This window comes from Apis mellifera, linkage group LG2 (genome assembly GCF_003254395.2).
Source record: "Apis mellifera strain DH4 linkage group LG2, Amel_HAv3.1, whole genome shotgun sequence".
Lineage (NCBI taxonomy): Eukaryota > Metazoa > Arthropoda > Insecta > Hymenoptera > Apidae > Apis > Apis mellifera.
The window spans coordinates 12,615,986-12,631,015 of record NC_037639.1 but is presented as its reverse complement, the minus strand read 5'-3'; the positions used below and the strand labels follow the sequence as shown (position 1 = coordinate 12,631,015).

Below are 15,030 nucleotides of genomic sequence, written 5' to 3'. Positions count from 1 at the left end.
TTTAAATAAAATTTGTGTTCTGAAATATCGATTGTACAAAAATCAGTGTTTGTTATTTCTTTTTTTTCTTTATATATAATACAAGATTAATAGATTAATATTAATTTTCAGGGTATTCATAAGAACGAAACTTTGTGTTATTGCATTGAATTTTGTCTAATGTATAAAAAAATATATAAAAATATATATAATATATAATATATTAATTTATATTCTATGATATATAAATATACGAAATAAAAAAAAATAATAGATATGTAAAAATCGAAAATAAAAATAAAAAATTGCAATAATATTATCAATAAATTAAGCAAAGAAAACATAGTTAAAATAATCATAAATATCAAAAATGTAAATTTTGCAAAATTCATATGGACAAGGAGAAGAAATAACGAGAAAAAGATAGAGATAGGATAAAAATATTGAAATTAACGCCATCTTCAGAGTGGCGCAAATGAAACATATAAAAAAAGATAAGAAATAATGAGAAAAGGATAGAAATAGAAATAGGAATAAGAATAGACAGTAAGCGCCATCTCTTAAGTGCTGAAGACATCTCTTCAAATATTTTAACAATTTTTGTTCAACCAATTGTCAATAGATGGCGCTAGTTTGATCTTATTTTATCTTAATTTTGGAAGAAATATCTTAATCAAAAGATGGCGTTGACAGTCAATTCTTACCCTATTTTTATTTTTATTTTTATTATTTTTATTTTATATGCTAGTTCTATCTTTTTTTATTTTTTTTCTTTATTTATATATATATATAATTTGGCAATTTGATTATAGACATGATACGAAATATTAAGTAAACATATTTTTTTCGTCTTTTTCAAAATTATAATGTTTCTTAATTTTTTATATAAAAAAATGTATATATAATTTTTTGAATTTTGCAATGTATAGAATAGTTACTTTCCAAAATATAATATATTTTAATATATACTAATATGAATATTTAAAGCAACATTGAGAATAATATTAAATTTTAGTATTTTTGAAGCATGGGGTAAAGAAAATTCAAACAAAAGAGACATATTTATGAAATTGATTTTGTATTTCGTTTTATATTATATATTTTATATTATATATGATAATTATGCTACATTACATATACATATATAACAATGTAACAAAAGCGACATTTTTATTTCTATACCAACTTCGATAGATTAAATGTAATTCCTATACTTATTATTATAAATTGTACAGAACATATTTAATATAATGATTTTTATGGATTTTAAAATAAAAAATATAAGATTTTACAAGATGGTAACTCTATAATATGTTTTATCTATGATTATACTTCGTACATATTTCGTAGCATATAATGTGTGTGTGTGTGTGTGTATGTGTGGTGTGTGTGTAAGACAAAATTTAAATTATGTTTAAATAATAAAGAAATAATTGATACTTTTAATTAAATAAAAATTTATATCAAAAAATTATATCTAAAATTTATCTCTAAAATATTCTCAAAGATTTATTATACATATTATATTGAATCATAATACCGACAGTATTAGTAGACAATATTAACAGCAATTAATTATGGAAATATTATGATTCTATTTTGAATATCTGGAAATCAAATTAAAAATAAATTTGTTATTCAGAAATTGTTTTAAGAACTTGAGTCACATTCTGACATAAGCGATATAAATTTTCATATATAGGTCGATTGTTGAAAATAAATTGGTGGGGATTTAAAGAAACTAACTAAATCGGGCGAGAAAAGCCGAAAATTGCCGATTCATTACTCGAGTGGATTCGGCTTCTGACCCGAATATTCGTTACTCTTCTTAGAAAGTTGTGAACATTGTGTCCATGAGTGTTTTATGTTTTCTTGCAATTTTATGTGATTAAATTTATATTAAGTGATATATAAAAACATATTTTTGTATTATTCATTTTAGTATTAAAAACCACTTGTAAAAAAGAATAATAATGGCTATAACAAGCGATGCTATGTATCAATCAAGAATCATTGCTCCATCATTCGTATCGTCAAACATGTATTATGGTTGTGTACAACATTGTAAAAAAGAAACTCAGCATAACGTTATGCTTGAACATATCGGAATTTCAAAACCATCATTAATCGATTGTTGCTCTTACGATACACTTATGGAAATTGATGAAGACGGATGTGATTATTCTATGACGTCTGATTATTTGAACAACGATTCTATAATTTTAAAAGCAACAGTACAGAATCGGTTAAAAGCTAGTGACAAATTACAATCACAACAACAAACAACTTATGATGCGGATATGTTTCAACGCAGAAGTCGGAAGCGACACAACAGCGATTTCAATCCCACAAGTCAACTGAAAAAGTTACGAAGAGGTAGGAAAAAATTTATAATTCTATTTTTTTATATTTCTTTAAGATAAAGACTTAATAAGGGTACGATTATCAATTTATTAATACATAATACAAAACCGCGGTTTCATTAATTTATATTCGTATATACTTTAAATAGATCTTGTTAGAGGTCGTTGTTTGTTCCTTTTTTATTTTAAGCGGCAAATTTTTAAGCACGGAAAAATATTATGAAAAGTATGTAATATTTAAATATAGTAATAGTAAAAATATTTTTCGAATATTAAATTTGGATATCGTTGTAAAATTTATTTATTATTGCTTCAATTCTATTAGTACATCGCTAATGATAAATATTACAATATATGAATATTCAGTTTTCCTTCCTATGGGGGGAAAAGAGTTGTATATTTACATGTGATCACAGAGATTTTCATCCGATCCTGGCATTAAATTTATTTTGAAGCTTAATGCATCCTGTCATCTTCTGTACCATGGATAATGGTATGCAATGGAAAGCATGGATGCTTATATTTTTTCATAAACTAATGACACTTAGTAAGTTTGGTCTTTTTTTCATGGTAAGGATATAATTTGCTGAAAACAATAAATGGTATAGGAGGTATTCGGTTAAATTAAGAGTTAAGGCAATGGGTTTCCTTTCAGAGGCGGTGGTAAGGACCATGTACATGAAGACACAACAAGTACAAAGGACTATGGCTCAACACCTTGTGAATCAGAAGCATTTCAAGTAAATATTATTGATAATAATGTGCAACAATCTATGATTAAAAATAAGAATTGGACAACAGAAAGTCATATTAATTTAAGTAATTCAAATTGTGAAGAATTGTTATTCAATGATAGTCATAAATCACTTGAAAACATTGTTGAATATGAAAATATGTTATTTGAAACACATGGATGTTCAATATATCAGTTTTATCGTTTACAATTAGATAATAATGATTGCGCAGAATTTTAAATAGAATATAGATAATTATTTTTAATATTTATATTCTTTTTTATTTGTATCACAAAACATACATTCTTACTGCACTTATACATGTCACTACATTCTAGTATATGTATAATCAAAAATAAATAAATATATATATATATATATTTTTTTTTTCTAAAGAGAATCTTAAACCTAAGCCTTATAATCTAATAATATATATTATAAATAAAAAAATTGTATCATATATTTCATATTTTTGTATTTGAATTATTAATATTGACAAGTATTTAAATTAGTATATAAATAAGTAAACAATTTACAAAAGAAATTATAATTTTAATCAATACTATAAAATATGCTCTTGATAGCATTATAATATATTATATATAATTAAAAAAGGTATGTATTAATCTTATAGTATGTATTCAATGATTATGTATACAACTAAAGATAGTTTTTAATGTAATTCAATATCAAAATATTGCATTATCTTCATTCCTTTCATCTTCAGCTTTAGCAGCTAAACTTTCTAAATCTCCTTCACCACTAAATCTTGCTTGTGCAGATTCAGTATGACCTACTACTTCACCTTGACCTTCTTCACTTTCTTCTTCATTGTCAGGAAGCTATATAATTTATATATTTTGGACATATTTTATTTTACTTAATCAAATAATTTTAAAATATGTTTAAAATACCTGTTGATTACCAGAAGATTCGGGTCTTGACTGATCTGCTTCTGCTAGATCTTCATTGTAACCTGGTTTAATAGATGTTAAAGGCAGAACACTTGCAGAATCAGCTGAAGATGTTCCCTATAATATAAAATATACGAAAAATATAAATTTTTGTTTCCTTTAAATATTTAAAAATATATTATGCTCATAATAATACTTACTGGCATATCTAAATGATCTATTAAAGGTATATGTGCTGTAGGAGATGAAGTTCCTGCTTGAGATGATACAAATAATTCTGTTATAGAATGATTTTCTGTTCCCATACCTAATACTACATCTACCTCAGAATCTTCATCACTAGATTGACAACTTTCACTGGCAGTTTGATCAGTTGTTTCATTCTTTAAAAATACATATATAAATATATTATAAATAAAACTATCAAGAGGATATATATTACTTAATATTTGATTATATAAATATATGTTATGAATATACAAACCAATGGATTACTTAGAGATTGTGTATCTTGTAAAGCACGCAATGATCTCCATAAACGAGGTCGCAATCTATGGTCTTCGCTTATGGCTTTGATTTCTCTTAATATAATAACAAGATAATCGGGCCGGTTTTTATTCACATGTATCAGTGAACTTAATACTTCTTTCATTTCAGAACTACATAATAAATTTTATAGAAATTTAATTTCGTTATATATTTTCTTGATAAAAAAAATTTCAAAAAAATATACCTTAAATTTTGAAATGGATTATCATCATTTATTACAGATGGTAATCGAAATGATGAATGTGTATCTTCCCAAAGATTATCAACTTGTTGTTGAGATACTTCATTTGTTAAGATATTACTACGCATAACCGTATTTTCTCGTTCTTGTTGCTGCAAGTTAGACTGTAGTTGCAAATTTGAGGAATATTGTGTTTCTGCTACACTTAAGGCAGGTAAAGGTATATTATCAGTTCCTTGATCTCGATTACGTTTATCCTTCCTTTTGTTAAGAATATATTAAAATTTTCATTTAGTTTTTACAGATAAAATAGTTGTTAGAAACAATTTATATAATTACGTACATAAGAGAAGTATTAACACTTGATATAGTATTTCCAGATGTATTTGCAATGGGCCCAGAAGTAGTATCAGTCATTGTTTTTATATTTCCAGAGAGTAAATTTTGTCTGGAATAACTGAAAATATAGTAAAAATATATATTCATCAAGTCAAATACAAAATTTTATTCAAACTATTCATACCATGCTTGAAAAAATAAAATATATGATATAATTAAAATAACAAAAAAACAATAATTTTGAGTATATACTTTAAAATGATAAGAAAAAACACAACAAAATATCACAGAAAAATAGTTATGATTATTATATTGAATACTTATTGTTAGTTAAAATATTTTATTATATAATTCTCAAACATATATTACGTACCCATAATTTACGTACCAATATACTATCCTCATTCTTATTTACTAATCTTTGGTTTACAGATTAAATAATCAAATTAATATTGATTTTTTGTGATATAGTTTAAACGAAGGTAGTAATAAGTAAGAAATACAATAAAAAAAAGTGCAGAGATAGATCGTGAAGTTTATTACTTTATGTAATGATACATTAGATTTATACAAAGATGGGAGATGAATATGCACAAGATCTGAATATAAAATTACCTACAGTCATAAAAAAAAATTATTTTTTTAATGATATTAAATTAAAAAGAAAACATCAAATAATTTTATATAGAGAAAAAGCTATAAATTTGAATTCCATAAATCATAAAATAAATATTTTGAAATTTTATCAAATACATCTTTGTACTAAATGATTACATGCTTAAAAATCTCGATTTAATGTATGATGTAATTTATATTAATCATTTCAATAACAATAACATTTCTACTGCACTAAGACAAATAATAATAAAATTCATATCATCATTAACATATACATGTACATATTATTACCTTCTGAAATTATCCCAGTAGTTGTTTGCTCTATTCCCAGGAGGAACTTGATTATTCAATTGTTGTTGCTGATGTTGAGAATTAACGGAAGATATTGTAGCAATATGAGATAATGCAGGAGAAGAATTTGGTAACGATACCAGATTTGGCAAAGATGAACTTGGTGGTAATGCAGAATCTAATGTTTCACCAAGATGATGAATATTGCGACTTAAATTAGAATATTCATCGTTATTTTCGCTATTGTTTCGCTGTTGTAATTGTGTTTGTCTCAAATGAGATTGTAATTGAGTAATAGCTGTACGCATAGCTTGTAATTCTCGTTGTTGAGACCATAATAGTTGACAACATTGTTGTATTGTAGTACCCATCATTTGAAGTTGTTGCGCTTGAGAACCTAATAAGAGTTGTCGATAATACTCTGCTGAGCCTATAAAATATAATTAAAACTATTATATTGTATAAATTTTGAATAATAGAATTTATATATTTTTTTTATCAAATATATTTTACCATGTTGTAATTGACTTAACGGAGGCGGTGGATATGTCCACCAATTTCCACTAAATCCATTTTCAATCGCCGTCGTTTGAGGTCCAATATCCATTAAATTTTCCGAAGATACGCCATCTACACTTTGATCATTAGATCCACCTATATATCAAAATATAATTTTAATTATATTAAATATATCTATAAATATTCTTATATTTTAATTACCCATTGTTGCTGAAGGTGGCCAAACATTAGCAGGAGTACCTATATGACTAATATGTGAACTAGAACTTCTATGACTACTTAAATCATTTGGTCCTCCTATATCTCGATTGACATTTATTTGAGATGATTCCTATTTTTTAATAAAAATATAAATAGTAAAATAAATATTGAATATTATTTTTTACATATAAAAATTTAAAATAAATACGTAAAATTTGAAATAAATACTTTTCGCATAATATCATCGATTTGACGTCTTTTTTCCTGAGCAGATTGAATTTCATAGTTACTAGTATTACTTTGCTTTTTATCAGATCCAGTTGATGCTGTAAGTGATGGGGGAGGAGTTGAAGTCGAAAATACAGATGTAGAATTAGAATGCATTGCTGATAAGGGTTGCTTTATTCGTTGTAATTCTGCCCTAGTAGTTTGTAATAAAGCTGATTGTTCTCGAAGTTCTCGGGTAACAGCCTGTAAAGAATTTTTATTTATTAATTTATAGAAATATAACAATATAATATATAGTTTCAGTTTATATTTATACTTGAATTTCTTCGACAGTTGGTCTATCTCCAGTATTTCTGATCTTTTCATGATTTGTTTCATCAGTATCACTTTGATGTTCAAATGAAATATTTGTTCCATTTTCATCTTCATTTCCATCCATACCAGATGTTTCACCATTTGCATCTACGTCCATTTCACGATCTGAATTAGAATCGAGACATTCACGTACTTTTGTTGCTTCTTCCATTAATGATTTCAAATGAGCAAGTTGTGCTTTCATAGCTTCTAATTCAGCAGCTTTGTCTTTTCCGAAATTTCTTGAAGAATTTCTTCTTGAAGATTTTCCTTGAATAATTCCTTCAGAACTCTAAATATAAAAAATATAACTATATGTATCACTCAACTGAATAAAATTAATAAAAAAAAAAAATGTACTGACACAACTGCCTCTATCAGACATCTCTACAGCTTGTAATTCTGCTACAAGATGATCCATATTTTTTTTCTTTGTTTGAAGTTGAGCCAATTTTCCCCTTAATGCAGCTGTTTCAGATTCAAGTTGTTCAATATTCATAGGTAATGGTAGTGCTGAACCAATTGAATTTTGATTTTCTTGTTGTAAAAGAGCTTGTTGAGCTTGACGTGCTTCATTTAATCTTTCTCTAACACGCAATTGCATTCCAACTAAACTAGCTTGATGTTCTTGTAGTTGTGCAAGTTTTCTTTGAGATTCCTCCATTTTCTTACGTAGCTCCATTTCTCTACTTACATCATTTTCTTCTATTTCCTCTCTATTATTTTCACCATTCTAAAATATAAATAACTTAAAATTATTATTATTAATTCTTTCGTTAAAAAATAATGTAAATGTATAAAATTAATAAAATTATAAAATTATAAAATATGATTTATAAATTTCAAATTAAAGAAGCATGCATAAAAAATTATATATATACAACTTTTATAATTTAATAATAATAATAATTCTTGAAGTTTATTAACCTCACAAAATATTCCATGATTTTGATATTGTTCCAAGAGTTTAGTTAGTTTTCTTTCACTGTCATGAAGATCCTCTACCATTCTACTCAACTTCTCATTTTGGGCTTGTGCACGCTATAGTACAATTATATAGAAAGAAAAACTTTCAACTTATAAAAAAAAAAGAAAATATTATATTATGACTAATATTTGTACTTACAGGATCACTAGATTGATTCAATGAATCCATCATAGTTGATGTAACTCTGATATAATCTCTAATTTGATTTAAACGTGATTCTACTTGACTTCTATCAGGCTGCAAAACAAATATTAAATAGAAATAATAATTTATTAATTTAAATAAAATGAAAAAATTAAATAAATAAAATCATAAATCAAATATTAAAGACTACATTACCATTTTATCAACATTTGATGGTTTTGTTCCTTGAAGTCTTGGAGGAGATTGAGTTTGAGAATCAATTGGTGGAACCATCTTCTGCCAATGTGAATATTCTTCTGCACTATAATTATATGGTTGTCGACTACTAAATGATACTAAAATAATAATTTTTTAATTATTAACAAACTTTATAAAAAATTAAGATATAAAAATAATTTAATATATACCAAATTCAGGTATATCTTGATAAGAACTAGATAGTGCTGAAAAAACTGATCTTGTGTTACTATTCTTTGTTATCCTTGAATGTTCCTGTTCCACAACTGGTTTCCAATCCAACTGATACTTACATATAATTTATAAAAAAAAAATCAATTAGATATATAAATAATTATTTGTATTTTTTAGAAATGATGAGTGAAATACTAAAACTCTACTGTCTCAAGATAGAATTGTATCTGGATATGTATTCTTAGAGAGAACTTCCCCACTATTCAGCTATCTATTAATAGATTATCTTTTAAACTACTATATACAGATTGCTGTACAAAGTTTTCATTTGGAAAGTTCAAGTTACAGTTAATTTAATATATTATATTTATAAATATTATTTAACAATAGAATATTCTTTAAGATTTTAAATGGAAATATGTTATTATATTATAATTAAATTATAACAAAATTATTTAACTTTATTAAAACTTATCTTTAATTTTTTATTTTTTAATAAATATTTTAATATAAGATATAAATTAACATTAAAAATAAAAATTATCATTCATATTTTTATATTAGTTTACCAAATTGTTAGAATGCTGTGCATATCCATGATAAGCAGAACGGATTGCAAATTGATTAGCAGCAGAAAATTGATTAGCAGCAGATCGTTCTCTATTTCTATCATTTCTTCTATTGCTTTTTGGGAGTGTGCCTGTGCTGCGTGAACCATCGTTAACACCGGGCGACATATTCTTTGCACAAAATTCTTACACTCTTGAAAATGTATCTTTCTGGTTGTTGGCTGTTCACAGTTAACTTTGTTGCACAATTTTAATTGCGATGCAACTTTTAAAAAACAAGATTTTATATGAGAAAAAAAGTGTCAATTACCTGCAAGTATTATAGAGCCGATTGTGCGAAAAGATGCATTTCAAATAAATAATGCACGACTGATTCAGAAACCGTCTCGACAAGGCGGAAATGTAAAAGTATGAATTGGTATTCACAAGGCTCTTGCGTCAAAATACTTGGCAGGCTAATAAAAAGAATTAGATACTATAAATAAATTAGGCCATTGACGTATTTACTACGATGATTTTAAGAATATATCGATTATAATTTCAAAATCACTCGTAGTTACTTCGTAGATGCGGCCATTTTTAAATACTTCTTTGACATGTCTAGTAAATATAAATTGCATTAACAAAATCTAGCGCTTAGATTTATTGTTTAAAAATTGTTTATATGAAAATAATGTTTTTATAGTAATATAGTACATTGAATTAATTTTTTTTTAATTTATATATATAATATATTTTAAAATAAATATTAATATTTACTACTAATATTGATTAAAAAAATATATCATTCTTTTTATATATATATGAAATATTATATGGAATATTATTTATTAATAATTTTCATAAAATTGTATTTTATTACATCTTGCTTTTAAAAATGATAAAATTTATTAAAGTTAATCTTAATATTTAATAAGTATAAAATTTATAATTTATTAATATTAATTAATGTTTAAATTTAAAAAATATTTCTATTAAATTTAAAATATCGATATATTAATATTTAGTTGCTAGATATTTTTATTATCATAGAGAGCGCTTGCACTGATATATAACGACATCTAACAACGAAAATGTAACTATTCTGAGCGCATGGCGCCATGATACTTGTAGAGGGACGTTGTTTCGCGCCCATGGCCTGGGGGTTAATAATAAATAACCGATTCTATCACATGTACTTTACTTCTACGTGTTTTACTTCTAGTCCTTAGAATCTAGGTGCCTATGACAGACGACGTAGATCTCGATAGTGTCGCATATGCGGCTAGCATTTCTTCGAAGTATCGCTTTCGAGCTACGAATTCGTGCAGATTTCTGAAACGTTTCAAAAAGAAAGAAAAAGTCAAAGATTAAAAGTAAGCACAACAGGATCCATTGTATTGACACTAATAATCTGTTAACTATAGTTGGATATCATATGTTTTTGTTAAGGTTAAGTGTAAAACGTTTTCTTTTATACCACTTTTTCTGAGTGCGAAACGAATATACTAGTGGTTATAATTCGTGTGTTAGTGCATGCTGTGTAATTTTCTTGGAGTTTGCTTGGATTTATCTTCTAACGCTGTGAAATGCTGACAAGCTGGCAACATGCATATGACAGCATAGTTGATACGGACATACGGCTCAGTACCTGTAAGTATACTTAAATATTTTATTCTCTTATTCTGAAATGTATATAACATTAGAGGTTATATTGTAATTATATTGTAAATGTTATAACAATTTATTGTAGAGAATAAACTATAATTACAATACAAATGCATTATAAATGGATAATATTCACAAATTTTATGAAATTTATTATTATGTATATGATAAAAATATAATATATAATTATTTATATATTTATATATATTTTTTATTTATATGTTTATATATTATATTATTTATATATTATATATTTTATATTTTATATATTTTATATAAATTTAATATCCAATTTTAATTTATGTTAATTTTCTATTTAAAACATATTTTCATTCAATTTTTTCATTGTATAGTAGAAAAAATAAGAATTATTAAAAAAATTTATACAATTAATTTACTTTATTCAGTTATGAATTTATTTATTTCTGAATATAATTATATTAATATTAAAATAATATAATCATATCAATCTATCATATATTATTTTTCTTATAATTTTTCTTCTTTTTTCAAATAAAATAGTAAACGTGTTAGAAATCTATCATTGATGAAATGTGATTTAAATTGGGAGCATAATTATATTTAATTCAAATTAAAATCTTATTTAACTCGATTACGCGTGTAAGTACACGCATCATCTCTAATTAAAATAAATGATTACACAAGGACGAAACAGTTATTCACAATAAAAAAACAAAAAAATTATTTTCCCGATGCTTTATGTATATCAATGTCATCGCAATGTTAGTAAATTTGATATATACATATAACATATAACTATATTTATGGAATTTTCACGCGAATACGGTTGAACATTGCACTTCTGTTTGACTACTTGTTGCATAATGCATCGATTTAGGTGACCTAACCTAACTGTACATCTTTATGCATTTGCTCCTGTTTGCATTACACGTGTGTGCTCATGAAACAATTGCATGACAATAACATAACTGTCGCGCGACACCCGGTATATATACTATACTAGTGCTAGTATCCCATTATATGAAAAGTCGATAGGTTTTATTTCTTTCATTCAACAATATGAACTAATGGCCTTGCTATAATTTCGCAAATGATCAATAGTATACGGTTAGCGTGTTAATACTGAATACTAGATTTTATCATCTAACTGTATTTCTTTCTCTCTGCTTTTAAATTATCAAAATGTCATTTATTTCGTTAAATATATCTATAATTGATTTTTATATTTTTTCTTATGTAAACAATGTATAATAAATATTTTTTATAGTTAGATTTTTTAGTTATTGAAATATTATTCTTGTACTAGTTTCTTTCGATGATCCATCAACGTGCATTTTGTTTAGCTATTCTATGAAACGCGGAACAAATTTTCTCTCACATGAATTGCATATGTCGCTGAACATCAGCCAGCTTTTCATTTTGTCCCAATTTTATAGGGTTATTTTTGAGAAGAATGGTTTTTCAAATTCATGTCAGTCTCATAAAAAACTAGTTGGCAAAAATTCCATTTCCGATTGTAAAATTATATCTTGTTAGATAATATTTAAATGAATTGCACCAACTGATCATATCATAAACTTTTTTGAAAAAAGTTTGAAAAAAAATCTTAACTTTTTGAATTAAAATAATACAATTTTTTATTTTTATCGAAGATTTGTTTATTAAATATACATCTCCAAAATAATGCTATTTAGAATAGAGATAATTTTAATTCGAGATTCAATTTCATTTTCAATATCAATTTAAAATCTGTGTCTACATCAACAGGTAGCTCGATATTCGTAATGGAAGGAATATCATTTCGATCACGTGTATGAAACAGATGTTTCCAAAGACAACCTGTTTCAGAACAGTTTGTAGATACATGATCACGTTGACAACCAAAATTTAGCTAGTGCCAATTACAAAAACGTGATTTGGAAGATTGCCTACATGCGTGATTAAAATGCAATTCACTAGCGCTAAAATGTTTCTAACATTGTATTTGCTGATAAACGAATATTCAATCGAATTTTTGCAACATAATATTTTCATAAACGATATTTTGTAATATTATAATTAACATGTTAATCGTTATATAATTATCTTTGTCTAAATATAGTATTAAAGAAATGTTTATTTAGACTAATTTATTTTCACGTTGTAATATAAAAAAAATAGAAAAATTCTTATGATCTTAAATATTGATCTTTGTTAATTAAAAGTTTTCATTAAATAGTAAGAAATACATAAATTTAATAAATGTAATAAATTTTTGACAAATGATTCCATAACATTATAATATATTATTTTGATTTTATTTTATTTTATTTTATTTTCGATATCTAAATGTTACATTCAAAATAATTCAATAAGATTCTCTGATTGTAATATGAAATATTAAAAACTACTAGGGTTTGATTTCGTTGTTCCATCTGCACGCGAATCGAATCATTCGTGCACGATCCTTCCATATAAATTAATAAAAAAAATTATTTTTTTCATCAGTTATACTATAGTTTCATTATTTTCTTTTTTAATTTACTTTCCGATTTATTGATAAGAAAAATATACTAGAATCTCGTTTTGAGTAGGGTGTGGCATAATGTATATATCCTATAGTTCGGCATCAACGTCGTACGGATCGCAAACACGAAAGCTAACCTCATAAATAAACAGACTTACATATAACTATGTATACGCACCCATTGGACGAACCAATAGAAAGAGCCGCTCCTTCTTGTTACACCATTCCCTCGATTATTCTTTTTCGCTTTTATTTCTGTTTCAAAAAATTACTATTGCGTCTATGTACTAATTATAGGAATCACGCAATCTTTTTCATCATCTATATGGTTGTTTAGTAAGTTTTCCTTAATATTTATACTTCGCTGCAAATAGATTCTAAAAAAATATTTAAATTTTTGCATGATTAAATATATTTTCTTTTCTATCGTAATTATAGATCGATATAATTTTTCTAGATGCATTTATTTATATATGGAATTCTGTATAATTTAATATGTGTAGGTGGATCATAAATAATGGCATAAATCGTAGCCACCAAATACGGTAACACGATAAATGAAAAAATGAAACGTTTTATGTATATAATCGTATATTGTATGTAGCTTGAAAGTCGATAGAAATAAAAGCACTCCGGAGGATTAACATTTTCATGGATAGGTTAAAAGTGTAATGTCCTTTGCGAGTCTTGTCAATCCATTTCCGCTAAAGGGCGATTCCTGGCAATAACGGGATAAGAATCGATTATGTTTCTTATATTATTCGTAATTCCCAAACTTTAAGTATATTATATAATTATTCGAATCGATGAAATTTAATTATTCGATAACCTTTCGATCGATTTATTTCTATTATTTTAATCGCATAATTACGTTTTTTTTTTCATAATTTTTTAACACCAATATGACTATTTTGTCTTATACACATGACAGCTTTTTTTTTTTTTTTGACAAATGCTTCATGTAGTTTTTGCATTTTATCAATGATAATAATACGAACGTGCAGTTGCAGGATAAATAGAGTGGTAATAACGCAGCGACAACTGTGCATGTTGCATAGAATGTGATAAATGTGGATGCGGTGTTGACCGTGCGAAACAGATAGGATATTTAATCTGGAATATAGGTTGCGAGTGAAGGACGATTTCGAATATCAAGGCACATTCTTTAAATGTACAAAGTATACTTACCCCTTACAAAGTATAATTTAATAAATCATCTCCATATTCGTATTGGAAAATCGATTTTTAAAATATATGTCATTTCTTATATGTCTATATTGAAAGTATTAACAGTGTAATGTAAGGAATTAGAAATTTTTTAGAAGTCAAAAAACTTAAAAAGAATTCTTGATCTAATTTGTTATAGCTGTAGCGTAGTATTACAATCAGAAATTCGTTTTGTATCATGTTACATGTTGTATAGAATTTATTAAAAATTTAATATATATATTTTAATTTAAATATTATAGATAACCATGTGTTAACTATTTTAAGGATTATTAAACATCTTTTT

At 25.5% G+C, this 15,030-nt stretch overlaps 2 protein-coding genes across 10 annotated transcripts; one reads left to right on the top strand and one right to left on the bottom strand.

Moving 5' to 3' along the window:
* The first annotated feature begins 1,527 nt into the window (after positions 1-1,527).
* On the top strand, positions 1,528-3,347 carry LOC725101. Its single transcript, XM_001120007.5, has 2 exons — positions 1,528-2,355; positions 3,000-3,347. Exons 1-2 carry the CDS (start codon positions 1,953-1,955, stop codon positions 3,314-3,316), a joined length of 720 nt encoding a protein of 239 aa, XP_001120007.2. The 5' UTR covers positions 1,528-1,952; the 3' UTR covers positions 3,317-3,347.
* A 349-nt stretch (positions 3,348-3,696) lies between these two features.
* Positions 3,697-9,977, bottom strand: LOC552044. Of its 9 annotated transcripts, none has more exons than XM_006569050.3 (18): positions 9,693-9,977; positions 9,383-9,617; positions 8,810-8,927; positions 8,598-8,737; positions 8,397-8,495; positions 8,198-8,311; positions 7,635-8,003; positions 7,233-7,562; positions 6,917-7,159; positions 6,689-6,818; positions 6,482-6,622; positions 5,969-6,398; positions 5,064-5,177; positions 4,724-4,981; positions 4,475-4,649; positions 4,191-4,373; positions 3,991-4,107; positions 3,697-3,918 (listed from the first exon to the last, which is right to left on the bottom strand). In XM_006569050.3, the coding sequence occupies exons 2-18, from the start codon at positions 9,548-9,550 to the stop codon at positions 3,766-3,768; spliced, it is 3,282 nt and encodes a 1,093-aa protein (XP_006569113.1). In that variant the 5' UTR covers positions 9,551-9,617; positions 9,693-9,977; the 3' UTR covers positions 3,697-3,765. The 9 variants fall into 9 exon arrangements, with proteins under 9 accessions (XP_006569113.1, XP_006569114.1, XP_016766432.1 ...); XM_006569051.3 differs by having other exon boundaries at positions 9,383-9,603; positions 9,693-9,970; XM_016910943.2 differs by having other exon boundaries at positions 9,383-9,970.
* Positions 9,978-15,030: the final 5,053 nt, after the last annotated feature.